At 30.5% G+C, this 23172-nt stretch overlaps 7 protein-coding genes across 9 annotated transcripts; 2 read left to right on the top strand and 5 right to left on the bottom strand.

The window, feature by feature from the left end:
* Positions 1-25: 25 nt before the first annotated feature.
* On the bottom strand, positions 26-3460 carry LOC123262876 (T-complex protein 1 subunit beta). Its single transcript, XM_044725354.1, has 4 exons — positions 3318-3460; positions 2649-2958; positions 1513-2249; positions 26-690 (listed from the first exon to the last, which is right to left on the bottom strand). Exons 1-4 carry the CDS (start codon positions 3318-3320, stop codon positions 136-138), a joined length of 1605 nt encoding a protein of 534 aa, XP_044581289.1. The 5' UTR covers positions 3321-3460; the 3' UTR covers positions 26-135.
* A 2734-nt stretch (positions 3461-6194) lies between these two features.
* On the top strand, positions 6195-9663 carry LOC123262634 (protein inscuteable homolog). The gene is made up of 4 exons (XM_044724915.1): positions 6195-6796; positions 7876-8298; positions 8355-8559; positions 8630-9663. The coding sequence occupies exons 1-4, from the start codon at positions 6210-6212 to the stop codon at positions 9590-9592; spliced, it is 2178 nt and encodes a 725-aa protein (XP_044580850.1). The 5' UTR covers positions 6195-6209; the 3' UTR covers positions 9593-9663.
* A 21-nt stretch (positions 9664-9684) lies between these two features.
* Positions 9685-11258, bottom strand: LOC123262637 (MIT domain-containing protein 1-like). Of its 3 annotated transcripts, none has more exons than XM_044724920.1 (5): positions 11105-11258; positions 10682-10818; positions 10325-10563; positions 9901-10100; positions 9685-9838 (listed from the first exon to the last, which is right to left on the bottom strand). In XM_044724920.1, the coding sequence occupies exons 2-5, from the start codon at positions 10800-10802 to the stop codon at positions 9685-9687; spliced, it is 714 nt and encodes a 237-aa protein (XP_044580855.1). In that variant the 5' UTR covers positions 10803-10818; positions 11105-11258. The 3 variants fall into 3 exon arrangements, with proteins under 3 accessions (XP_044580855.1, XP_044580854.1, XP_044580856.1); XM_044724919.1 differs by having other exon boundaries at positions 10682-10813; XM_044724921.1 differs by having other exon boundaries at positions 10682-10817; positions 11109-11258.
* LOC123262636 lies at positions 11254-13861 on the top strand. The gene is made up of 8 exons (XM_044724917.1): positions 11254-11292; positions 11389-11608; positions 12151-12214; positions 12282-12373; positions 12431-12644; positions 12717-12874; positions 13525-13689; positions 13775-13861. The coding sequence occupies exons 2-8, from the start codon at positions 11415-11417 to the stop codon at positions 13842-13844; spliced, it is 957 nt and encodes a 318-aa protein (XP_044580852.1). The 5' UTR covers positions 11254-11292; positions 11389-11414; the 3' UTR covers positions 13845-13861.
* A 55-nt stretch (positions 13862-13916) lies between these two features.
* On the bottom strand, positions 13917-15393 carry LOC123262635. The gene is made up of 2 exons (XM_044724916.1): positions 15273-15393; positions 13917-14981 (listed from the first exon to the last, which is right to left on the bottom strand). Exons 1-2 carry the CDS (start codon positions 15321-15323, stop codon positions 13941-13943), a joined length of 1092 nt encoding a protein of 363 aa, XP_044580851.1. The 5' UTR covers positions 15324-15393; the 3' UTR covers positions 13917-13940.
* A 248-nt stretch (positions 15394-15641) lies between these two features.
* On the bottom strand, positions 15642-16810 carry LOC123262638. The gene is made up of 3 exons (XM_044724922.1): positions 16618-16810; positions 16357-16563; positions 15642-16297 (listed from the first exon to the last, which is right to left on the bottom strand). Exons 1-3 carry the CDS (start codon positions 16657-16659, stop codon positions 15866-15868), a joined length of 681 nt encoding a protein of 226 aa, XP_044580857.1. The 5' UTR covers positions 16660-16810; the 3' UTR covers positions 15642-15865.
* Positions 16811-17896: 1086 nt separating this feature from the next.
* LOC123263006 (putative uncharacterized protein DDB_G0292292) lies at positions 17897-21123 on the bottom strand. The gene is made up of 3 exons (XM_044725520.1): positions 21023-21123; positions 20639-20860; positions 17897-18736 (listed from the first exon to the last, which is right to left on the bottom strand). Exon 3 carries the CDS (start codon positions 18596-18598, stop codon positions 17969-17971), a length of 630 nt encoding a protein of 209 aa, XP_044581455.1. The 5' UTR covers positions 18599-18736; positions 20639-20860; positions 21023-21123; the 3' UTR covers positions 17897-17968.
* Between the last annotated feature and the right edge of the window lie 2049 nt (positions 21124-23172).

The following is a 23172-nucleotide window of genomic DNA, read 5'->3' as shown; positions in this document are numbered from 1 at the left end:
TACTAATTTTTTTTCTCAGCTTCTATGCGAGATAAAAATCTAAAATTATACAAGCACACTCTACAAGAGCTCTAGAATCTTTCCAGACAAATAAAGTAAAAAAAAAAAAATTTCCAAAATGGGTATGAAAGATGATTAACAATGTCCGCGATCTTGAACGCGCTTGCGTGGAGCAGCACGGATGATGTCATCGACACGAAGAATCATCTCAGCGGCTTCGGCAGCACTGAGAAGAACCTGGCGCTTGACAGCCCAGGACTCGGTGATGCCCAGCTTTTTCATGCACCCGATTTTACCCTGATCCATGTCCAGGCCCATTGAGGAAGATCCCGAGTAGTGGGCAGCACGAAGCTCGTTGATCAGCTGGGCAGAGTCGTAGCCAGCGTTGTCGGAGATGTAAGTAGGCATCAGTTGCAATGCGCGAGCAAAGGCCTCCATGGCGACGGCTTCTTTGCCAGGAGTGCTGGCTGCTGCTTTCATTACCGCGACTGCCATCAACATCTCGCTGCAGCCACCGCCGTAAACGATGCGAGACTCTTTTACTGTAGAGGTCAGCACGCACAGGGCGTCGTGCAATGAACGTTCTGCTTCGTCGAGGATCTGTTGAGTCGCTCCACGGATTACTACTGTGCAGGCTTCTCCCAGTGGGACTCCTGAGAAACGCAGGAGTGTGTCCTCGCCGATCATGAACTGAAAATATTATTATTGATTTTGTATTTTATTATTTTGAAATTTTTATTTAAGACAAAATATTATTAATGAAATTTATTTTATTAAATTTTATTAAAAGAATTTATAATAAGTATTTAAACTGCATTCAAAAATACTCTATCTCTAGATACATAATTAAAAAATGACCTTGTATTTCGTGAACTATTGACATTTTTTAAAATATAGGCTCATCCGGATGTTACACTTATCGAGACCTTTCATTTGAGTACCCACATCAATTTTTAATATATTTATATATATTATATATATGTATATATGAAAAATATATCAAAAATGCAAGTGGGTACTCAAACGAAAGCTCTTGACGAGTATATCATCAAGATGAATTTATATCTTTAAAAATGTCAGTAATTAAGAAATTACCTTGTATTTTGTGAACTATTGACATTTTCAAAGATATAAGCTCATCCTGATGTTACACTCATCGAGACCTTTCATTTGAGTACCCACATCAATTTTTTATATATTTTATATATGTATATATGAAAAATATACCAAAAATGCATGTGGGTACTCAAATGAAAGCTCTTGATGAGTGTAACATCAGGATGAGCTTATATCTTTAAAATATATGTTATATATATATGTAAATATGAAAAATATATCAAAAATGCATGTGGGTACTCAAATGAAAACTCTTGATGAGTGTAACATCGGGATGAGCTTATATCTTTAAAAATGTCAATATTTAAGAAAATACAGTGCAATTTAACAAAAGTAATTATTTAATAAAAATTTAAAAAATCCCAAAAATTGCTTTAAATAAATAAAACTTCTTACCTCTTCAATCAATTGGCATTTTCCCAATTTGACCATTTCAGGATGATCAAAAGTACTGACAATTTCTCCTCCAGTAACTAAAGCAAGACGTTCAATTCCATCAAAGTCAGCATGCTCGATAGCCATAACTCCAGCATCGGCAAAAAGTTGTTCCGGATAATTATAAATCAATTGCCGGTTAATAAAAACATTGCATCCATGTTTAACAATTTTGTCAACCTTATCCTTCATCTTTTCCTTCTCAGCGACCTCCAGCTCGGCAATCTTCGCCAGAGAGTCAACTCGGACCTTGGATCCAAAGACTTTAATTTTATCAGTATCCATGGGAGTGTTAGCAATCAAGATCTTGGCGTCCTGGATCTTCTTGGGCTGATGGACACCCGGAGTCTTGTCCAGGAGGAACCCTTCGTCGAGGAAGGAGTTTGCGAGAGTGGCGCCTCGCTTCTTGATGATCTGAATAGCGGAGAGATTTCCGCTGCCTTTGAGACGCAGAACAGCGTCGACTGCGAGTTTAGCGAAGTGCTCCTTGTGCTGGGCCAGGATCTTTGAGGACAATGTGGTGCGCGCGATGTTCAAGAGGTCCTCGCGGAACCGCTCGACGTCTGCGCTGTTGTCAATTGCGGATGCTTGGAGCGCCTCGCGAGCTACTTGAGTCGCGTTTCGCCAACCGGCGATTATTGTCTGCGGGTGGATACGCTGTTCGATTAATTTTTCAGCTTCTTTTATCAACTCCGATGCTGGAAAATTTATTTGGATTAAATTTATATAAAGTTTATTTCAGGGAAATTTTTATTAATTATTTTGTATTGTAAAAAATTTTATTAATTTTTAATAAATTTTTTTATTAATAAAATTTTATTATTTTCTAATTATTTTTTTTTATTAATAAAATTTTATTATTTTCTAATTATTTTTTTTTATTAATAAAATTTTATTATTTTCTAATTATTTTTTTTTTTTCTACAAATTTAATAATTTACCAAATTTATAGATTATTTCCTAATAAAATTTCAAGTTAATCAAAAAAACTGTTATTTTTTTATAAATTTTAATATTTATTTTTTTTTTTTTAAATTTTACTATTTAATGACTTGGTTATTTTTTATAAATTTTATTTTATAAAATAAATATTTTACCAAAAACAGTGACAGTAGTAGTTCCATCTCCAACTTCATCATCTTGAACTCTGGACATATCAACTAAAATCTTAGCAGCAGGATTATCAACTCCAATATTCCTCAAAATGGTAGCTCCGTCATTGGTAACCTGAACCTGGTCGCTGTTTCTGCCTGACGATACTAAAATTTTGTCCATTCCTTTGGGACCCAGGGTTGACTTGAGCAAGTCACCGATTACAGTCGCACCTGCAAACATGCTCATGCGAGCAATTTCTCCTTTTTCTTCCTCCGCTTCATGCTTTAAAATTCTCACTGGATTTAATGACACCTGAAATTTTATTTATTTTTAATAATAAATAATTTTAAAAAAATTTTTAAAAATAATAAATTTGTGTTCTTAACCTCAATTAAAATTTTAGAAAGTAAATGAAATATTTTTTAATAATTAAATTAATTTTAAATAATTAAATTAATTTTTAATAATTAAATTTATGACATTAAAATATTCATGATATAATTAAAATAAATAAATAATTTTTTTATAAATAATTGAGCGTCATGTGATTGATAAACTAGACCGGTGACAAAATAAATTATTTGTGAATCTAAAAGACTTTTGGAGGAATTTTTAATTGTTGATTTATTAATTAATATATTTAGGATAATAAAATAGGATATATTACTCACCATCGTGAATTATTTATTTATTTATTACTTATTATTTGTATTTAATAAATGCTAAACACACTATTCAAGACACGAGACAAAATCGAGTCATAAAAGGCAATGGTCCAAGATACACCAAATTTTAAGATATTATTTTTATGAAACTAAAGAAAAATTAACTTTATTTTGATTGGTTGATTTTTAATCGCTTTTTTAGAAACTAATCTTGAAGTTGGGAAGAACAGAATACTTGCTGATGATAAGGAAGTTTAAAATACTCGGTTGGTAAGATGGCGGGAATTTTAAAATAAGCGGGAAATTTAAATAAAAAAAAAATTAAGAATTTAATAAATGTTTATAACTTTTAAAATATTAATTTAAAAAATAATTTATAAACCAAAATTGTAGCTTAAAAAATTTCCTATAAAAAATGTTTTTATATTAAGATATAGTAATTTAAATAATAGTAAAGTTAGCTGACATTGTTAATATTTAGAGTTATTTTTTAATTATTAAATTAGAATTAAATATTATTTTTAAAAAATTGCACTTATATTTTTCAAAGTTTTTTAAAATTGGATTTTTTTTTTAGAATTTTATTAATAAAAAAAATTCTAAAAAATTTTAGAAGTCGGCTAACTTAATTATCATTAATTTAAATAAAAATATTGATTTTTATTAATTAAAAATTAAAAATAAATGTTACTGTAATTTTTTAAACTAATGAAAAAAATACACAAATTTTATTTTCAAATGAAGGGTGAAATTGTGTCTAAAAAAAAAACAAATTAAATCGATTAACTAACCACTGTTGTTTAGAGCGCGTGTTGTGTATATAATCGAGATTGTAAAAAATAAAGGGAAAGAGGAGAGAGAAAAGTGTATGCTCATACTAGTATACAAAAAAATATAATAGTGAACAGCTGCAGCAAAACCGTTACGCTATGACCCACATGTATGCGGTGACTATTCCTATACACAGCCCCAAATATCTTCACACAATACATACAAAGTATATAAAAGACCTGCAATCAATAAAAAAAATTCTTTTCTTTACAAATTTTGACTTTTTCCAAAAACTACTCGATGGATTTAATTTCAACTTTACAGAGTCCTAGGGGACATAAAATTACATTATTTTACAAAAATTGATTTAAATTAGTCATAAGGTTTAAGAGTTATAGCGTTTACAGATAAGAAAAATAGGCTTTTCTACCATTAAAAGTGTATTTTTGCAGTTTTTTCTGAATTTATGCAAATTACTCGGAGCCTATAAGAGTTTTGAGAAATTGCTAAGGATCTTCTAATAGCAAATTTTCCAAGCCATCAAAAAGTTCAGATTGATTTTTCGCATAAAATGAATATTTTAAAAGATATGTTAATCTAAAAGAAAATGAGTGAACTGGATTGGAAAGAGACAAGCGGGTTATAAAATAAAATTCAATAATTAATGGCAGATGGATGCAGCCACGTGCCGACACCCTAACGCTCCAGTAGACTCGGGAATGCCACCCCCCGTATGGTTAGGATCCCACATGGGGGATAGGGGAACCCAGCACCTGGATATTTCAAAAATAAACTCGGTTGTCGTTGGTAGCCAATGGGCGGGTTTGATAATCGCACATGCGCCCAATAGACGAGCGTTAGATTCAAATACAAACCACCCCGTATCATCCTTTGTCACTTGAAGCTGTGATTTACATAACTATAACGAGTTTCGGTTGAACCGTCGCGACTTTACGATCTGAGGAGGTGCCGGAGTTTAAATATATAAAATATTAAATAACTCTTCAGTTAGTCATATCGCAAGTGAACGCCAATTCCGCTTTGTAGATCCTATTTAAGTCAGTATTGTTGAATCACCCGCGCGAGCCGGAGGGATAGTGCCATAAATTTCCGGAGCGTCTTCCTGATGACACTGAACGGACCCACGCGACCAGTCACACTCCGGTGACTCCTCAAAGGGCCCATGTGTTGCTTCCAAGGGGTTCTGATGGAATTCCGGGAGGGTTAAAGGCTCTAGTTAGTATTAAGCTGTCGCGATAGAACCTTGGGGCTTCAAAAATAGTGTCTTTAAGTGTTTAAATTCTTCCAAAAGCCCGAAAAAGTGTTAATTTCGCGGAAAATCTACTTTGGGGCCGTTTATTTGGGCCTTGGACCTATCCGATCGCTTCGCAGATTTCACAATTGTATTCTACAGGTCGGAAACTATACGATTAGTGTATTCAAGTGTCTAGATGAAGAAAAATATTTTTCAAATCTCAAAAATTGGGACTTTTGACCTCATTTTTGGGCATTGGGACTTATTATTTTAATTCAGGACCTTCAGAATCTTTGTTTTCACACCAAAATACATAAAAAAAGTGCCAAAGAGTGTGAAAATCAGTGAAACTGAAGAAATTGACCTTTGAAGATATCCAAATTGGATTAAAAATCTACTTTAGGCCCGTTTATTAGGGCTTTGGACCTATCTGATCGTTTTGCAGAATTCAAAATTGTATTCTACAGGTTGAAAACTATACGACCAGTGTATTCAAGTGTCTAGATGAAGAAAAATTTATTTCAAATCTCAAAAATTGGGACTTTTGGCCTCATTTTTAAGCATTGGGACTTATTATTTTAATTCGGGACCTTCAGAATCTTTGTTATCACGCCAAAATACATAAGAAAAAGTGCCAAAGAGTGTGAAAATCAGTGAAACTGAAGAAATTGACCTTTGAAGATATCCAAATTGGATTAAAAATTTACTTTTAGGCCCGTTTTTTGGGTCTCTCGTTGATTTTTTAAGTGAATAATGTTCAAAATCGTATTTTGGAGGTGAAAATATTTTAGAAAAGTACCTTTGGAACTTAAAATTCGCAAGCTTTGATACCTTGCAATCGTTTTTAGAATTGATCAAAATACTTGTTCGAAATGTCGGGATTCAAAAGAATGCAGAGCCGGGTTTTTTGGACCCAAATGGCGAACCACGACCTGGACAACGCGCCTTTGATCCTTAACAGCAGCCCCGAGAGTGAAGCTAACGGAAGAAACGCCTCCTACTGCAATTTAGGGCGTGATACCGACACAGATACTGATAAAGTTAGTGAAAACAGCTTTAAATTAGACGAAACTCAAAAAGTTGACAGCAATTGTAACATTACTGCTGTAATTGTTGACAAAAATCCTCCCGAAGAGAACAATAATGAAGTGGTAGAGCTGGAAAATCAGCAACTAGCTAGAGTTTTGAGCCCAGACCACGGAAGTTTGGATTCTGGATTCTCAGATTCGGAAAATTCAGATGGAAAATTGAACACCAGCCGAAGACGGAGAAGAACGAAGAAGAAAGGCGAGAAGAAAATTGTTAATAAAAACTTGTTCTGGATGAAACCGACGCATACTTCTACGCCCAAATCGGAGGCTTTTGAACTCCGGAATTTGGAGCAATGCAAGAGGAATCTCACCTACACCAAGGACTCCAAGGATTCTGAGGAGTTTGGTGACTCAACTGATGACGCTAGGTTAGTATATTTTTTTTAATTTAAAAATAAATTGAAGATTGAATCACTGAGCCTTCAGTTGAATATTTATGTTTACCGACTCATTACTACCGAGTGATCTGATAAAAAAATCGTTTACGGATGAGTCAGGTTTTATCGGAGATATTTACCTTTCTTAACTTTTGTGTTTTTAGATACGGAAAAATGAACAGAGACCTTTTAATAAAAAATTTTCTGTTCTACAAAAAATATTTCACTTTTTTTTGTATCTCCAATATTTAAACCAAAATTTTTATATTTGTCCCTAAAAAAAAATTTTTTTCAAAAAAAAAAAAAAAACGTAGTATCTAAAATCGAATCTTAAAAATAGACAATATAACCGAACCCAACAATGAAAATGAAATTAAAATTCCCAGCGTCTTTTAGATACGTGATTTTATTCATAAAACCGTCCCACTACTTGTACTCCCCCACTCTATAATAAAGATTTATCCAGAAACTCTATTCCTCATATGATAGTCAGTGTAAAAACAGAAGCATTCGAAGCTAAGCCAATATATTTTATTTGTTTACTTATTATTTAATATTCAACCCTAAAATTATTGTAAAATAGCATACGCGTTTGACCAGGCGCTCATGAAGGCAAGGAGTTAAAACTTGCCTCTCTACTCCCGTTTTCCTCCTTGTATATCTATATACAGTGCATGTGCGGTGATACTGAGTACGGTGTACTGAGTATGTACTGTGTATGTACTGTGAACAGAACAACACGTAATAGATATGGGAGTAAAGGTGAACAATGAAAGCATTAGTGACTAACACGTGGTTAGTCATCTGCAGATGTTTTCTCGTTTCTAATGTATCATACTTGATTCATTTTTGCCACATCCTAGTCCATAGTACTTTTCCGCAATGGTTACTTCTCGGTATGCATTTCTTTATAAATCAATTTTAAATTATTAATTTCTGAAAAACAGTGCGAGATATTCGAAAATTAACAAAAACCTTTTTTATAGAAAATTTTATCATCTATAAAAAAGGTTATTATCATTTTTCTTCTATCTCCAATATTTTCACAATTAAAAAACTTTATGTTTCAGAATGGCGCCTAAATTCTTGGAATCCGAGGAATGCTTAGGAGATTTTCTCTACGAAGTGGAACCTCCTGAAGATGAGGGAAGTTCAGCGTCCAGAGACTCGACCCCGTCGTTCAACGGGCCCTGGTACACGAGAATGTCCAACGAGTCTTCAAAATCTGAGGCGGAAAATACGAAAAATCCTTGGAAGTTTATCGCAAAGTCCAGCAGCGCCTCGGTCCAGGTCTGGCTCCAAGATTTGGTCCAGGATGCCGACGACGAGTGCTTCACAACCCTCCAGAGCAAGGCCTTGCCCAGGAGGAACCTTTACACTGAAGATGCGCAAACCAGGGATCTGAAGCTTTTGACGACTTCCGCGACTTCCGCGGCGACAGAGCTTCTGGTTAGGGCTGAAGGGTTCACGAGACACATCCAAGAGGTCACCAGGTAAGTCAAAAGTGCTAACTACTGGAGAATTCTTTGTTAATTTAAGTTTTTTACAGGAAAATTGGACGTGGAGATTCACGAGATGAGCGCGACTGGCTTCGCGGAATTGAAGAGGAAGCTTTTTCGATACTCTCGGAACTGGGGGCTCCTCCTCCAAGGAGGATCCATGATGGCAGTGCTAGGAGTATCCTGAACCAACTGGAGGCTCTAAAGAACATGGTGAACCATAATTTGGACACGCGGTTGGATTTTTATATCGAGGTAAGTTTTTATTTGAATTACTTTGTTATATTTCCTCGATTTCCCCTCATTAAACTAAATAAATTTTCAGCGCGTGGTCCGTGGCCTAGAAGAAGCCCCTCGAGAGTCAGGATCAGCAGCCCGAGGAGCACTAGCCGCTTTAACAGCTCTAGGCCTGGCCGGTTCCCGAGCAGGAACCTCAATCGCGCGTTGTTCCGGGGTCCGAGCGCTGCTAACTTCGTTAATCTCCGCCAGCAGGCTATCCTCAGAGCTCCGAGCGTCGAGTCTTCGGGCCCTGGCAAGTGTCTGCTGCTGCCCTCTAGCGATCGAGCACTTCATCAAAGAAGGAGGCCCGGAAATCCTCGTGGACTTGTTAACCTCATTATCAACTCCCGAGCGGGAGAAAATTGAAGCTACGGCGCTAATTGTCCAAGTAACAGCGCCCTGGACCGACGCTTTGGGGTTAAAGTACTTCGAACCGTTCAGTTCCGAGCTTACTTTGATGATAATTGAGCTTGCAGCGTCCAGCGCTTGCGCCCAAACTCTGCTCCTCTGTGCAGCCGCGATGAACAACCTCAGCAACTCTAAGAAGTTCGTAGCCGCCATCTTGGAACATGAGGGCGTTAGGAGGATTCTAAAGTGTGTGAAGAAAAAAGCACCGTCTATCTGGCTGATGGAACAAGTCGCCATGTTGATTGACAAACTCGCCAGGCATCAAATCGCCAGGAAGCATCTCGCGAAAGCTAAAGCTTCAGTTGCTTTGGTTTGTTTCCTTCGCATGGCGCCACCTGGATTGGAACACGCGTACCAAAGGCTCGCGAGCACAGCGGCTTCTGCTTTGACCAGATTGTGCGTTGATCCGGAAATTGCCAAGCAAGTTGTCGCTGTAGGAGGCCACGATTGCTTACCTGATGGATTTCTAACCGCTAGACAAGATGGCGGACAGAATCAAAATGGCGGGTTCGTCAGGTGCACCAACAGCTTGAGGCTCGCGGGAAAAATCGCGAAAAAGTGCATCGATGAGGCTAAAGCTTGTGATTATTCTGTTGAATAATTAATTTTGGATTAAAATATAATTGTTTTTTATTTATGTATATAATTTGTGCCATAATTTTAAGGAGTCAATAAATATTTTATGATTTTAAATCAGTTTTTTATCTCGTTCCGGTGGAAAATGTCGACTGTTGTTTCAAGAGTCGCTCGCAGCGCCATGTCACAAGCACCGAGGCTGAATTTTCCCTCCGGTGCTTTGAAATAGTCCAGGCCACGGCCGATTTTTATCACCCACCCATTACTGAGACTAGGATCAATTTTTAATATTGAATTGTAAATAATTATTTGAAGAATATTATAATTACTCACGTGATTTGTCTGTCGTGCAAAGTATCAGAAAATTTAATCTCCATTGTAATATTAGATTGTTTTAAACTTTGTTTCAACTCTTGTAGCCTCATATTCTGGTTTCTGGAGTCGTCTGGATCTTGGGTTGTTGTTAAAATTATTTTACTGAGTGAAGAACACTTTTGTACTGATAATTCACATAGTCTGACTAAATTCAAACACTGGAACAAAGATAATTGATTTATTTTTTAAATTATATGGAACAAGCATAGTTAAAAGTCTAAATAAACATTATTAATTGATAATTAGTAATTATTTTACCTAAGTTCCACTAATGGAACTCTTGGAACATTTAGAACAAGCTTAGTGCATGCGCAGTGCAATTTTCGCGTATAAAAGCTTCAAATTTTGCAATTATCGCTTTCTAGGTAATAAATAAAGTTACCTGGTGATAAGCGCGGATGTAAGGATCCTCAACATGAATCCAAACAACATTTTCATCTAAAAATCTTCCAAACAAACTGTCATAATCGTAACCAGTAGCTCCAGCTTCTATTTTAGTTTGTTCCCGGTACTGACCAAGCGCTTTTTTTTCTTCAATTAAAACTTTTAATTTTTCAGCGCGGTCCAAGTAACTGTTTGCTTTTACGCGCAGGTGATCTTTTTTTTTAGCGTCTGTTACTTCTGTATAATTAAAAAAATTAATTAATTGTTATCAAATAAAGAAAATAAATTACAAAATAATAAAAATTTAATTTAATTCTCTCAAAAAAAATTATTAATCAAAAAAAAATTTTTTTACCTTTAATAGTATTGAGTAATACTTGTATACCTTCTTGATATAAAATTAATGCCAGTGTATATTGTTCTTTTTTATCCATATCAACAGCACGTGTTAAAATTTTGACAGCTGCTACTTCCATTTTTTTTTTATTTTACCTGAGAAAAAAAATTAATGAAATTAAAGTTAGCAGTCACTTGCAAATTTTTTAATTTTATTAAACAAAAAAATTTGTTCCAAAAAATTATTTTTAAAAAATTGCATTTTTTATTTTTTTAAATTTCTACATGTCAATTTTTTTTCTAATTTTTATTGACAAAATTTGTTATAAAATTTTTAAAATTATTAAATATATGCTAAATTAATTTTCATAAAAAATTAGCAAGTATTTAAAAAATTTTAATTTTCCCGCTAAAAAAAAAATTTTAATAGATGCGCGCGCACCTACTGGCGTCTCCAAAATCAAGATGGCTGAATAGTAAACAGTTTCTGCCTACATGTAACCTTGTGGAATGATAAGCAGTTAAATAATTAAAAACATTACTCACTAATTACACAATTTAAAATTTTAAATCCAGCTTTAAAACAATTAATTGTTAATCTAAAATTAACTGACTGTTAATTTTAATGATGTAAGTACCAAAAATTGTTTATATCACTTTTTTTTTTATAACGGAATTTGTAATTGTTAATTTAATTAAAAATAATTTAATATTTTTGTTCGACAGATAAAATAAAAAATAAATAAATAAAAATGAAGTCAAGTAAAAATAACGGATCGAGTTCAACAGTACTATGGGGTGAATTACCAACACGAGAAAACCACAAGCAAGAAGTTATAACGCCGGATATTATTGAAAATATTTGGCGGCAAGTTTTGGATGACTGTGGGTCTAATAATTCCGAGTTGGATAATTATCAGACTGAACCTCATCCTGAATTTATTCAGTAAGTTTATTTTATTATTATTAATTTTAATTATTTATAAAATAAAGTGCTTACATAAAAATTAAGATGAAAATTAAGTTAGCCGAGATTTAAAAATTAAAAAATTTTTTTTTATTGAAAAAAAATTGGCATTTGTTAAAAACTTGAAAAACCCTAAGTGCAATTTTTAAAAAATATTTTTTTGTTCTAATTTAATTATTAAAAAAAAAATCAAAAAATTAAAAACGCCGTTTAGTATCATAAAATTCGAATATTGGTAAAATTATTAGAGATAAAAAAAATTTGTAAGAAATTTAATTTTGTACAAAAAAAGTGTTTTTTTTTTTTCATTTTTAATATTTAAAATTAAAATTAAGTTAGCCCACAGCTAAAAATTAAAAAATTTTTTTTTTATTGAAAAAATTATAAAAAAATTTCATTTGTAAAAAACTTAAGTGGATTTAAAAAAAAATTTTTTTTTGTTATAATTTAATAAATGAAAAAAAAATAAAAATTTGAAACGTCGGCTTTAGTATTATATATTTAAAGCATAATTTTTTTAGATTACCTATGGAAAATTCTCTGGTACTCAACACAGTTGCTCTGCACCGTCAAAAATCATCAATTGTAAGAAAAATTTAATTATTTATCAGTATTATTAATAAATAATTTAATTATTAAAAATAATTTTTAGAATAATGGACTGATAGTTCGCGGAGTTTCTACAGTAGAAAAACAAGAAGAAAAGCTCAGCAATCCATTTAAATTTTTGCCTCCTCGAGAAAAGTAAAATAAAAATTTCAAAATTTTTTTTTTTATAATAAAATTATTAAAATTTTCTAGACGTGAAATAAAAAAAAAGTTCTCCTGCAATCTCCAACCTTCAACATGCCGCAGTTTATTAAAGCATGCGGTGACAGTTTTAATAGCTCACATCGGTTATGAACAGTCAGTAGACACCGCAATTGAAACCTTGGTGGACGTAGCCGAGAACCTGCTGCGAAAAATTACGATGATGCTAAAGTTTGCCTGCGAGCAGCCAAATTCAGGATTTCCTGTCAGTAGTTTTATTTATCATAATTACAATTAATAATTATTAAGACTGATTAATTTTTAAAATTAATTACAGGACCCGGTGGAAAGGATCCTGGTTGAAACAGGAATAGGAAATGTTGAAGAGATTCACAACTACTACCAGAATTATGTAGTCAAATTCGAGGAAGGAATGAGGAAGACTGTCGAAGCTATGGTTTGCAAACAACAAATGGAGCTCAGCAGCGCCGCCAAGTGAGTTGATTAATTAGTAAAGAACTTGGACTAATTTTTTTGGATATGAATCAGTCATTTTTGTAGCCAAGTTCCACTGATGGAACATTTGGAACAGATAAAGCGCATGCGCAGTACGATTTTTGTAAAAAAAGCTTATAACTACTTATTTATTATCTATTTTTTGGAACAAGTACTGCCAAAGGTCAAAATAAACCTAATTAATTACAAATTAATCATTTTTGTTGCCATGTTCCACTGATGGAACATTTGGAACAGATAAAGCGCATGCGCAGTACGATTTTTGCAAAAAAAGCCTATAACTACTTATTTATTGTCTATTTTTTGGAACAAGTACTGCCAAAGGTCAAAATAAACCTAATTAATTACAAATTAATCATTTTTGTTGCCATGTTCCACTGATGGAACATTTGGAACAGATAAAGCGCATGCGCAGTACGATTTTTGCAAAAAAAGCCTATAACTACTTATTTATTGTCTATTTTTTGGAACAAGTACTGCCAAAGGTCAAAATAAACTTAATTAATTACAAATTAATCATTTTTGTTGCCAAGTTCTACTGGTGGAACCTCTGGAACAAGTCAGGCGCATGCGCAGTACACTTTTATAAAAAATAACTTATAATAACCTTAATTTATTTTAAATTTAAGGATGGAATTAGACGAAGTAGTCAACAAGCTACAATTTGATGATTTAGAGAACTTTGTAAATGCTTACAAAGATGTCCCAACTCTCCAACTGCTGGATCCAGAAATTGGGTTCCCTCCAAGTTTGGACGCCGGGTTTCAGATGCTTCATAGTTTGGAACAAGATGAGTAAGTTCTAATTTTAATGAAAATCAAGACATAGGAACTGTTGCAGAACATATTAAATTTAAATTTAAATTATGTTTTTTTTTAGGCTTAATAACCTAGAAGCAGAAGAAGAAGATTCGGATGTTCACCATATAAATAAAAAACACAAGAAATAATAAAGGTTTTTTATTAATTGAAAAATCAAATTATATTATTACATCCATTAATTATATTATTACATCCATTAATACATCCATTAAAACCCGGCACAATTAATCAAACGAATAAGTATAAACCTCGTCATAATCATCTTCTTCCTCTTTTGTATCTTCATCTTCATCCTCTTCTTCTTCCTCGCCATCAGTTTGTTGTCGCAAAAATTCGTTGAACAGATCGGTGATATTATTGAACCTCTTTTTCCTCAAAGTAAGCCTTAGGCGCCTAAAAACTGACTCTCGGATTAAATTAATATTCTCGTCAACTACTTCCTCACCTGTTCCGTCGTTCTCAGTTTCCGAAACCCAGCTAACAGGTCGTTTAGGCTTCCGCAGAATCGGTCCTTTGTCATGATCAATAACTGTTCCAAGAACTATTCTGTTATCTGTTCCAAGAACCGTTCCATCTATTGTTCTCAGAACCATTCGATCAATGCTTTCCGAAGCCGTTCTATTTATTGTTCCAATAACCACTCCATTGAATGTTCCAAGAACAGTTCCATCAGCTGCTGTTAGAACTGTTTCGTTAAGTGTTCCAAGAAGCGTTTCATTATTTGATCCAAAAAAGTTTGCGTTAATTTTTCCTGATACCATCCCATTCACTGTTCCTAGAACTGTTACATTCACTGTTCCTGGAACCGTTTCATTGTTTGTTCCGAGAACTGTTTCATTAACGTCAGGGTCGCGTTTAATTCTAATTAAAGGAACGTTGTACTTATTAAGTCCTTTAGTAATCCTCTCCAATTCACTAAGCGTCTGTAACCATATTTCATTCTCATATTTTGCAAATTCTATTTCATTAGTCGAGTTAATCAGTTTGTAAGTCTCAATTGTTGTTCCATTAAACCGATTTAGAGCCGTTAATCGATTAATTATTCCGTCAATCGACTGATTAATGCTAATTAATGATTCTGTTGTGTTAGTTATTGGATCTGGTACATTAATATAATTGTAGAAGTAGTACTCATCTGATTTTTCAGTAAACGGCTCGTTAATGGAATTAATTAGTTCAGATGTTCCATTTTCTGGAGTTGTAAGATTCCATGGAGCCAGTGTTGGAAATCCCGGCAATAATTCGATGTTCTGTTCATCAAGAGCCTGTTAATCAATTAATCACTTATTAATTAAAGATTTTTTTTTTATTTTTAAACGTAAAAAATGTGTATTATATCTTCATAATTAATACAGAATTTTTCATATCCAAATATTGGAAATTAATTAATGATTAATGATTAATGATTAATCATTAACCATTAATCATTCAATGAAAAATTTTTCTTTTAATTAATTAAATATATTTTTAAGTCTAAAAAAAATCTAAAAATTTTTTGATTAATCATTATTAATTTTCAAAGTTTTTGTTAATATAAAAAATTAATAATTAATTACCCTTGACGCAGCAGTCGCAACAAAAATAAAATACACAAATTTTCGTATCATCTTCTAAAAACGTTTTACAAAAATTCCATTAGTAACTGAGTAATTAACGATCAGTGCGTAAACTTTTATACTTAGAAATAGACATTAATAATAATTATAATTATTTTTTTTTAGTTAGCAGACTACACTACAAGTGAACAAACAAAAAATTCCCAAGGTTTATGGTAGATTAGACATAGAATAAAAATAATATAAGTTGATCAGTTTTTACGCACTTGTAACAGGTGGCTACAATCGGTGTCAATATTTATCAATTAAATTTCCTAATAAATTATTTTAATGTTTAGACAGGTGTTTTTAAATGAAAAATATGCCTAATTTTTCTCAATTAAATTTTATTAACTCACAAATAATCATTTTTATATTACTAAATTTAAAAAAATTTTAGTTTTTGGATTTGCTGATAGGTGGCGAAAAGTCGCGCGGCGCTCTCGCAAGTACTTTGCTAATTCCCGCGTTTTTAGAGCTAGAGAGACCGCGCTTTGATAGAAAGTTTTATTATTAGCTACAGAATAATTTTATTAACAAGTTAATTCCAAAAATTAATTCCAGGACCAGTTCCAGGGGAAACTATTCTGCATATTATCCTGCATTTTCTTCATAGAATCTTCGAGTTGTTTCATTCCTTTGTCAAAGGCTTCTTTATCAAAATGTCCACTGCCTCCGCTGAAGGAGTAGGAGACTCCAGCGCCATCCCAGTGGTACTCGACGTCAATATTGTTTCCGTCGTTGTAGCTGTAGAAGACACTATTGTTATTATTAAAGATGTCCTTGGAGTTTTTCATGGACAAAGATACCCAGTTCCTTGTGTCGAGGACCACAACCATGTCGTTGATGAAGACATTGATCTTTTTTTTGCTGTCGAGGCTGGTCACGTCCAAGGGCAAGGTAATCACCAGGGTGTCGAAGGGCGAGAGGGTTTTACTGTCTAGAGTGTGAACTTTTTCAGAAGCACTTACTTGAATTCTCGGGATCTGTAAATTAAATTAATTTTTATAAAACCTGAAAATTTTTTAAAATTTTTTAAACTTACCGAATTATAATTTTGATTATTACTCAGGCTTTTTAAATAAACCCAAACTCCTCCTCTCGTTGTATCAACAGTCAAATTTAAATTATCAATTTTAACAGTTACTATTTTTTTACTATCAGTTTCGTCTTTGTTAATTTTAACATCCAGTACGTCAAAATTTCCAAAATCTTTTCCATTTACATTGACGACTCTTCCTGAACCATCAGCCTAAAAATAAAATTAATTAAAATATATTTATTATTTTAAATAATTAATACTCACCATAACACTGCAAAATAATCCAATAAAAATATAAAACTTCATAATTATTTTTTAATTAGAATATTCCGGTTCGATAAAGAGTTAGCTCGCGTAAAGTTAGTTAAATAATGACTCGATTGTAAAAATGATAACATTTAAATACTAAGGATGAAGGTGACTGCATGCATTATTAACTTGTCCGCTGATGAAACTGTTATTGTCAGCAAAACAGTTGAAATAATAAAAATTATTATTATTATTGGTATTTTTAAATTATTCGTATATCATAAATTTCCAAGTAATGACACACTAAAATTATATATTTTTGTAAACATAATTATTGCGATCAGTTTTTAAATATTACTCATTTATAATAACAAAAGATTTTTAATTGTTATTAATTTATATAAGAAACACTTGAGTTGATTTAATATTCTTAGTTCGAGAATCTTCTGTTTGATTAATAAATTATTATGCACGGATGGAAAATGACATCATTTTTAATTTCTTATATAATTTTTAAAAATATTTTGTTATTAAATTATAAAAATATTTATTTGAATTTTAATTTATTAAATCTTTATAAATAAATATTATTAATTAATTTTTATAATATAGTTTATTTTACTAAAAAAAAATTTAGTTTTTTGGAATTTCCGATGGGTGGCGAAAGGTGGCGCGGCGCTCTCGCTAGTACTTTGCTAAAACCAGAGTTTTTAAGGCTAGAGAGACCGCGTTTGTATAAATAGTTTCTTTTTATTATGAAAAATAATTTTATTAACTCAAATTACATATTTTGATTATCAGAAAGTTATTAATTCCACGTGCGATATCAAGGGAAACTTTTTCGCATATCTTTTCTCATTTTCTGCATATTTTCCTGCATTTTTTTCATATATTCTAGCATCTCTTTCATGTAAAGTAATAAAAATTATTATTATTATTATTATTATTATTATTAGTATTTCAAAATTATTCATAAATCATAAATTATCAAGGAATATGACATAAAAATAATATATTTTGTGTGATTAATAAATTATTATGCACGGATGAAAAATTACATCATTTTTAATTTCTAATATTATTTTTAATTTTTAAAAATATTTTTTCATTAAATCATAAAAATATTTTTTAATAAAAAATTTATTTATATAAATTAATCATTTAATTTTAGCAAAAAAATTTTAGTTCTTGGAATACTCAATAGGTGGCGAAAGGCGGCGTGGCGCTCTCGCTAGTACTTTGCTAAAACCAGAGTTTTTAGGGTTAAAGAGACCGCGTTTGGACAAATAGTTTCTTTATATTGCAAAGAATATTTTTATTGACTCAAATTACATGTTTTAATTATCAAAATATGAAATTAATTCCACTAGCGATACCAAGCGAAACTTTCTTGCATATTGACCCTCATTTTCTCCATACCTTCCCTCATTTTTTCCATATCTTCCCTCATTTTTTCCATATCATTTCTGAATTTTTCTTGATTGTTTATCATACTCCATCTCATATTTTTTCGCATTTCATTCATGTCTTTATTAAAAGCTCCTCTATCAAAAATTTTATCTTTCTGCATATCGTGCCGCATTTCATCCGTATCTTCTTGCATCTCTTTCATGCCTTCGTTAAATTCTTCTCTATCAAAAAATGCATCTCTCCTCATTTTCTTCTCCATTGTCTTCATGTCTTCTTGCATTTCATTCATGTCCTCTTCAAATTCTTTTTTATCAAAATCGTCACTCTCACTGTAAAAATTAGAAAACGAAGTGCCATCCCAGTGGAAGTGGGTATTAATGTCATTAACGTCACTAGTGCTGAAGAAGATGCCATTGTTGTTATTATTATTATTGGAGCTGATAAAGATGTCATTGCCGTTGATGATCACGTTGTTGTTGTTGTTGTTGTTGTTGTTGTTGTAATTATTATTAATCTCCTTGATGCTTTTCATAGACAAAGCTACGTAATTTCTGGTGTCGAGGACTATGACCATGTCGTTGATCATCACGTTGATCTTCTTTTTGCTTTCAAGGCTAGTTACGTCTGGGGATAAGGTTATTTTCAAGATGTCGAAAGAAGGAAGAGATTTTGTGTCTAGATTATAGACTTTTTCTGATGATGGGTTCACTGAGACTTTTGGAATCTTAAAATTATTAAAAAAAATTAATTTAGTAGATATTTATAATAATTTCTTTAATTAATTAATTATGGCAAAAAAAATTAACATTTAAAAATTAAAAATGAATTTTTTTTTTAATAATTTTTGAGAAGAAATATTTGTCAAAGAAATCTTTTAATTAGTCATGTTAATTTAATGTCATAAAAAAGTAATTAAAAAATTGTATTTATAATTTATTTGATAAAAAAAATTAATTTACAAAATATTTATAATAATTAAAAAAGTTTTTTTTAATTAATAAATTAGGGCAAAAAAAAATTATCATAGAAATTTTAAAAAATTAGAAATGGAATTTTTTAAATATAATTTTTGGGAAGAAATATTTGTCAAAAAAATCTTTTAAGGTTGCACGGACAGTACCCCGTAAGTCATAATAGAATCTAAATTTGTTTTTCATTAAAATTAAAAATTTGAATATGAAAATTCATTACAATAATTAAACCGTTGTCTAACATTATTATTAATTAAAATAATTTAATTAACAAAAACAATAAATAGTCAACGTTTGAGTCAAGTATTTTTTCACAAAATTTGGACCTGGCAACACTGCGCTTAACAGCTGTTTATATTTATCCCCACCATGTAAGTTGAAAAACATAACCCGCAAAAATACATAAGAATTATTAAAATTCAAAATTCGCGCGTTTTATTCTGTGCAACATTGGGGTTGCAGTCAACTAGTCAGACTAACAACATTCCGAATTAATAAATTACTAGAACTTAGAAAGTAAATATTAAATGTAATTTAAAATAATTAATTTTACAAATTTTAAAATTCCGAAAAATATAATCTTAAATAAAGAAAAATCTAAAGCTATATTAATAGAATCTTTCAAAGTTACAAAGTCTCAATAAATTAAAAAACATAACAACGAAAATTTATACGCCAAAATGAATGAACAGACGAACACTCATTTAGCCGAAAAATGTAAATAATTTTATAATTAGATTAGAAATTTTTTTTAATTAATTTTAAATTAATTAATTTTTGAAAATTAATTTTATTTTAATTTACAAGCATGTATGGAAAACACTCAAATTTCATGATTGTAAAGGTGGACCATCTAAGAAAAATTTCCAATTTTTTGGATGAGTAATTTTCGGCCGAATCATTATTCGGATAGATGAGTATTCGGATGAATATACGTCGGAACAACCCTTTTTCGAAATCAAATTAATTTTAACTCTTGAGGAATATAAGATTTATATTTACTTTTATTCGATAACCCGGTGTTTTATAATTTACAAAATTGTTTTTCGGCTGTTATTCTATTTAAGCTAATGTATTTTATAAACTTTGAATGTAGCGGAATTTTAAATTTTCTAGAGTTTTAATAATTTGGAATGTTTTCGATCTGACTAGTTGACCGCAACCCAACGTTGCCACACTGCGCTGAATCACGTGGTTTATTTATTTTTAAATATGTCGGACTGAAATTTTCGTGAATTTCTCATCTTTTGCATTAAAATATCTTTAAAAGCTTTCGTCAGAAAATTTTCATTTTATTTTTGACGTAATCTACGAAAGTTGATTGACTGAAAAAGTAGTTTTTTGTTTTTTAATCTTCCTATGAGGTAGTTACATAAATCGATATATGTGCAATCCGCCAATAGTCTCTATAGGCTACATGTTAAATTTCAATTTTTTAATAATTTATTAAATGATAACCCTTTGTCAGATCTATTCCAAAAAATTAATTTAGATGTATGAAATAGTAATTCATAACATATCAAAAAATTAGCTTTTGATCTTTACAAGTGCATTAGTGTCCGAACAACCTTAATTAGTCATGTTACTTTAATATCATAAAGAAGTAATTAAAAAAATGTATTTATAATTTATTTAATAAAAAAATTTAAATTTACCTCATTGTTGTTTCTATTATTTGTTTGGCTTTTTAAATAAACCCAAATTCCTCCTCTTGTAGAATAATCAACATTTAAATTTAAATTATTAATATTAACAATAATTTTTTTGCTTTCAGATTCACCATTTTGATTATTAATTTTAATATTCAGCACGTCGAAATTTCCGAAAACTTTTCCATTTAGATTAACAATTCCTGAAGCTTCTGCATTATTTCCCGCCTGAAAAATAAAATTAATTAATATCTCTAATATTACTTAAATAAATAAATAATGCATACTAAAATACTGCAGAAAAATCCAAAAAATATAAAAATTGAAAACGTGTCACTAAACATGATGACTAAATACAATATTTCATAAAGTATCCTGCCAGATAATTACATTGAGAGCTTCCGGTGTTTTTTTCGGCTCCCCACCACTGGCGCTTAGTACAGTTTGTATGAGTAAGACAAATATGCCGCAAGCAACCAAATTGTCATTAAATCATCTATATTTAGTAAAATTTAGTGAAATAAATATGTCACGTCACTGCTCACGTGTTGGATGATGAAAACTATTGTGATGGCAGTGTAATTATGATTATCAATGTGATAAGGATATGCGTCATTTCTATGAGTAATTTTTGGGAAAAAGATAATTAAAAATATTTTTCGATAAGAATAAATTAGTTTTAAAAAAAAATATTTGAAATAATTTGAATGCTTTTAATGAAAAAGTATAAAATTTATTAATAAAAAATTAATTTTTAATTTTTAAGATTGAAAATTAATTTAGCATATATTTAATAAATTTCGAAAATTTTATAGCAAATAAATTATGGCAAAAAAAAATTGACATGTAGAAATTTAAAAAAATAAAAAATGCAATTTTTTAAAAATAATTTTTTTAAATAAATTTTTTTAAATAAATTTTTTTGATAAATAAAATTAAAAAATTTTTAAGTGACTACTAACTTTCATGTCATTTTTTAAGCGTTATTATTGTTAAACTAAATTAATTTTTTTATATATATCCCAAGCGGCACAAGTAAATTTTTGGTATTTATATAAGATAATAACAATTTCAGTTAACTTTAAGTAAATTACAAAAGTTAATACAAAACAAACAAAATGAACAATTTGAAAAGTTAGCTCTATTATGTCATCTTACAGGTGGTGAGATATTGTTAATAATCTAGAATGGTTAATTAGTCAGCAATAAGTTAGGAATAATGTTAATCTAAAAGATGATAATATTAGTATGACAAATAGTTAACATTTTTTGGATAACTTTTTCGAGCATCTATAAAAATCAATTATACTCAGTATATTCAGTGCATTTCTAAGTCTGCACTGATAGAAGGATTTGTTTATAGTTAAAAATATTTGTTAATATTTAACAAATCATTTATTACAGGCCACTTTTTAGTCCTTAACAAATATTTTTTAGTATTTAAAAAGATTTATTAATATTTAATAAATGAATATCAGATTTATTAAATACAAACAAATAATTTTAAATACTAAAAAATATTTGTTTAATACTAAAAAGTGGTTTCTAATAAATGATTTGTTAACTATTAACAAATATTATTTAATACAAATAAATCCTTCTATCAGTGTGGATGCAGATTTTTTTAATTAATTGGCGAAGATTAAGTGAAACTAACATCGACAAAGGCAAGCAAATATAAATATATATTATAGTTAATATTATCGTCCATAGTTATCATAAATAAATTTTTTTATCTCAGGAATGTGGACAAGATAGGATCATAATAACAAATTACATTATTATTTCTGCGACGTTTCGGTTATTTATTTGACCTTCCTCAGGCATCATAATACAAATTCTAACAATCACTATCTTACATTGCACAGTTGCCTTAATCATATAAATCTTTACAGAATTAATAAAACTGGTAAATTTATTAATTAATTACAAACTCCAGAAATAAAGTCAACACGACACTTATAAAAATTGTTAATTGCATGGCACCAATTAGTCCGCCTCCAAAAAAAAAAAAAAACCTATCTTGTCCACATTCCTGAGACAAAAAAATTTATTTATAAATAAATATTTTGATATTTTTATATTGCGTAGTGTTCAAATGATTTTAATTGTTCAACTTGGTTAATTATTTCAACAGAGTTTTTGGTGGAAAAGTACGGAGAAACTAAGGATAAACTCGAACACCCCAAAGAGTCGACAAAGATTTGAGTATTTATCATTTTAATACTAATAATTTTAGTAAATTTATTTTTTCCTAATTATAATAATATTTAAAATTGTGATATGTTTGAATAGTGGTCTAAAGTAAAAAAAAAAAATATAATTTTAGACTCTTCTTTTTACAATTATAATGAAAAAATTGCAATACATTGTTGTGAGCAAAGAAATGTTTTAAAAAACATAGTTTTTTTTAGAATGAATATCAAATAATTATAATGTTAAGGCTTGTTTTCTTTACTTTAAATTAAAAAATTTAATAGTCATTACATTAAGATAAAGAAATTCATATTTGTAAATATTAAAGTTATCTACTTTTTATG

Source organism: Cotesia glomerata, linkage group LG4 (assembly GCF_020080835.1).
Source record: "Cotesia glomerata isolate CgM1 linkage group LG4, MPM_Cglom_v2.3, whole genome shotgun sequence".
In the NCBI taxonomy this organism is placed as follows: domain Eukaryota; kingdom Metazoa; phylum Arthropoda; class Insecta; order Hymenoptera; family Braconidae; genus Cotesia; species Cotesia glomerata.
The sequence above is the reverse complement of the archived record's forward strand: the minus strand, read 5'-3'. Positions and strand labels throughout refer to the sequence as shown.

Excerpts from the sequence above, each read along its gene's own strand:
- LOC123262634 (XM_044724915.1), top strand. The coding sequence starts at position 6,210 with ATGTCGGGATTCAAAAGAATGCAGAGCCGGGTTTTTTGGACCCAAATG. Across the intron at positions 8,299-8,354 it reads CACATCCAAGAGGTCACCAG|GAAAATTGGACGTGGAGATT; the intron begins GTAAGTCAAAAG and ends AGTTTTTTACAG. Across the intron at positions 8,560-8,629 it reads GGTTGGATTTTTATATCGAG|CGCGTGGTCCGTGGCCTAGA; the intron begins GTAAGTTTTTAT and ends ATAAATTTTCAG.
- LOC123262637 (XM_044724920.1), bottom strand. The coding sequence starts at position 10,802 with ATGGAAGTAGCAGCTGTCAAAATTTTAACACGTGCTGTTGATATGGAT. Across the intron at positions 10,101-10,324 it reads ACATCCGCGCTTATCACCAG|TGTTTGAATTTAGTCAGACT; the intron begins GTAACTTTATTT and ends TCTTTGTTCCAG. Across the intron at positions 9,839-9,900 it reads TTGCACGACAGACAAATCAC|TCTCAGTAATGGGTGGGTGA; the intron begins GTGAGTAATTAT and ends AATTGATCCTAG.
- LOC123262635 (XM_044724916.1), bottom strand. The coding sequence starts at position 15,323 with ATGATACGAAAATTTGTGTATTTTATTTTTGTTGCGACTGCTGCGTCA. Across the intron at positions 14,982-15,272 it reads TTGCGACTGCTGCGTCAAGG|GCTCTTGATGAACAGAACAT; the intron begins GTAATTAATTAT and ends ATTGATTAACAG.
- LOC123263006 (XM_044725520.1), bottom strand. The coding sequence starts at position 18,598 with ATGATCAACGACATGGTCATAGTCCTCGACACCAGAAATTACGTAGCT.
- LOC123262636 (XM_044724917.1), top strand. The coding sequence starts at position 11,415 with ATGAAGTCAAGTAAAAATAACGGATCGAGTTCAACAGTACTATGGGGT. Across the intron at positions 12,645-12,716 it reads AGCCAAATTCAGGATTTCCT|GACCCGGTGGAAAGGATCCT; the intron begins GTCAGTAGTTTT and ends AATTAATTACAG. Across the intron at positions 13,690-13,774 it reads CATAGTTTGGAACAAGATGA|GCTTAATAACCTAGAAGCAG; the intron begins GTAAGTTCTAAT and ends GTTTTTTTTTAG.
- LOC123262876 (XM_044725354.1), bottom strand. Across the intron at positions 2,250-2,648 it reads TACTACTGTCACTGTTTTTG|CATCGGAGTTGATAAAAGAA; the intron begins GTAAAATATTTA and ends TAAATTTTCCAG. Across the intron at positions 691-1,512 it reads AATGCCAATTGATTGAAGAG|TTCATGATCGGCGAGGACAC; the intron begins GTAAGAAGTTTT and ends TAATATTTTCAG.
- LOC123262638 (XM_044724922.1), bottom strand. The coding sequence starts at position 16,659 with ATGAAGTTTTATATTTTTATTGGATTATTTTGCAGTGTTATG. Across the intron at positions 16,564-16,617 it reads GATTATTTTGCAGTGTTATG|GCTGATGGTTCAGGAAGAGT; the intron begins GTGAGTATTAAT and ends TTTTATTTTTAG. Across the intron at positions 16,298-16,356 it reads ATAATCAAAATTATAATTCG|ATCCCGAGAATTCAAGTAAG; the intron begins GTAAGTTTAAAA and ends TTTAATTTACAG.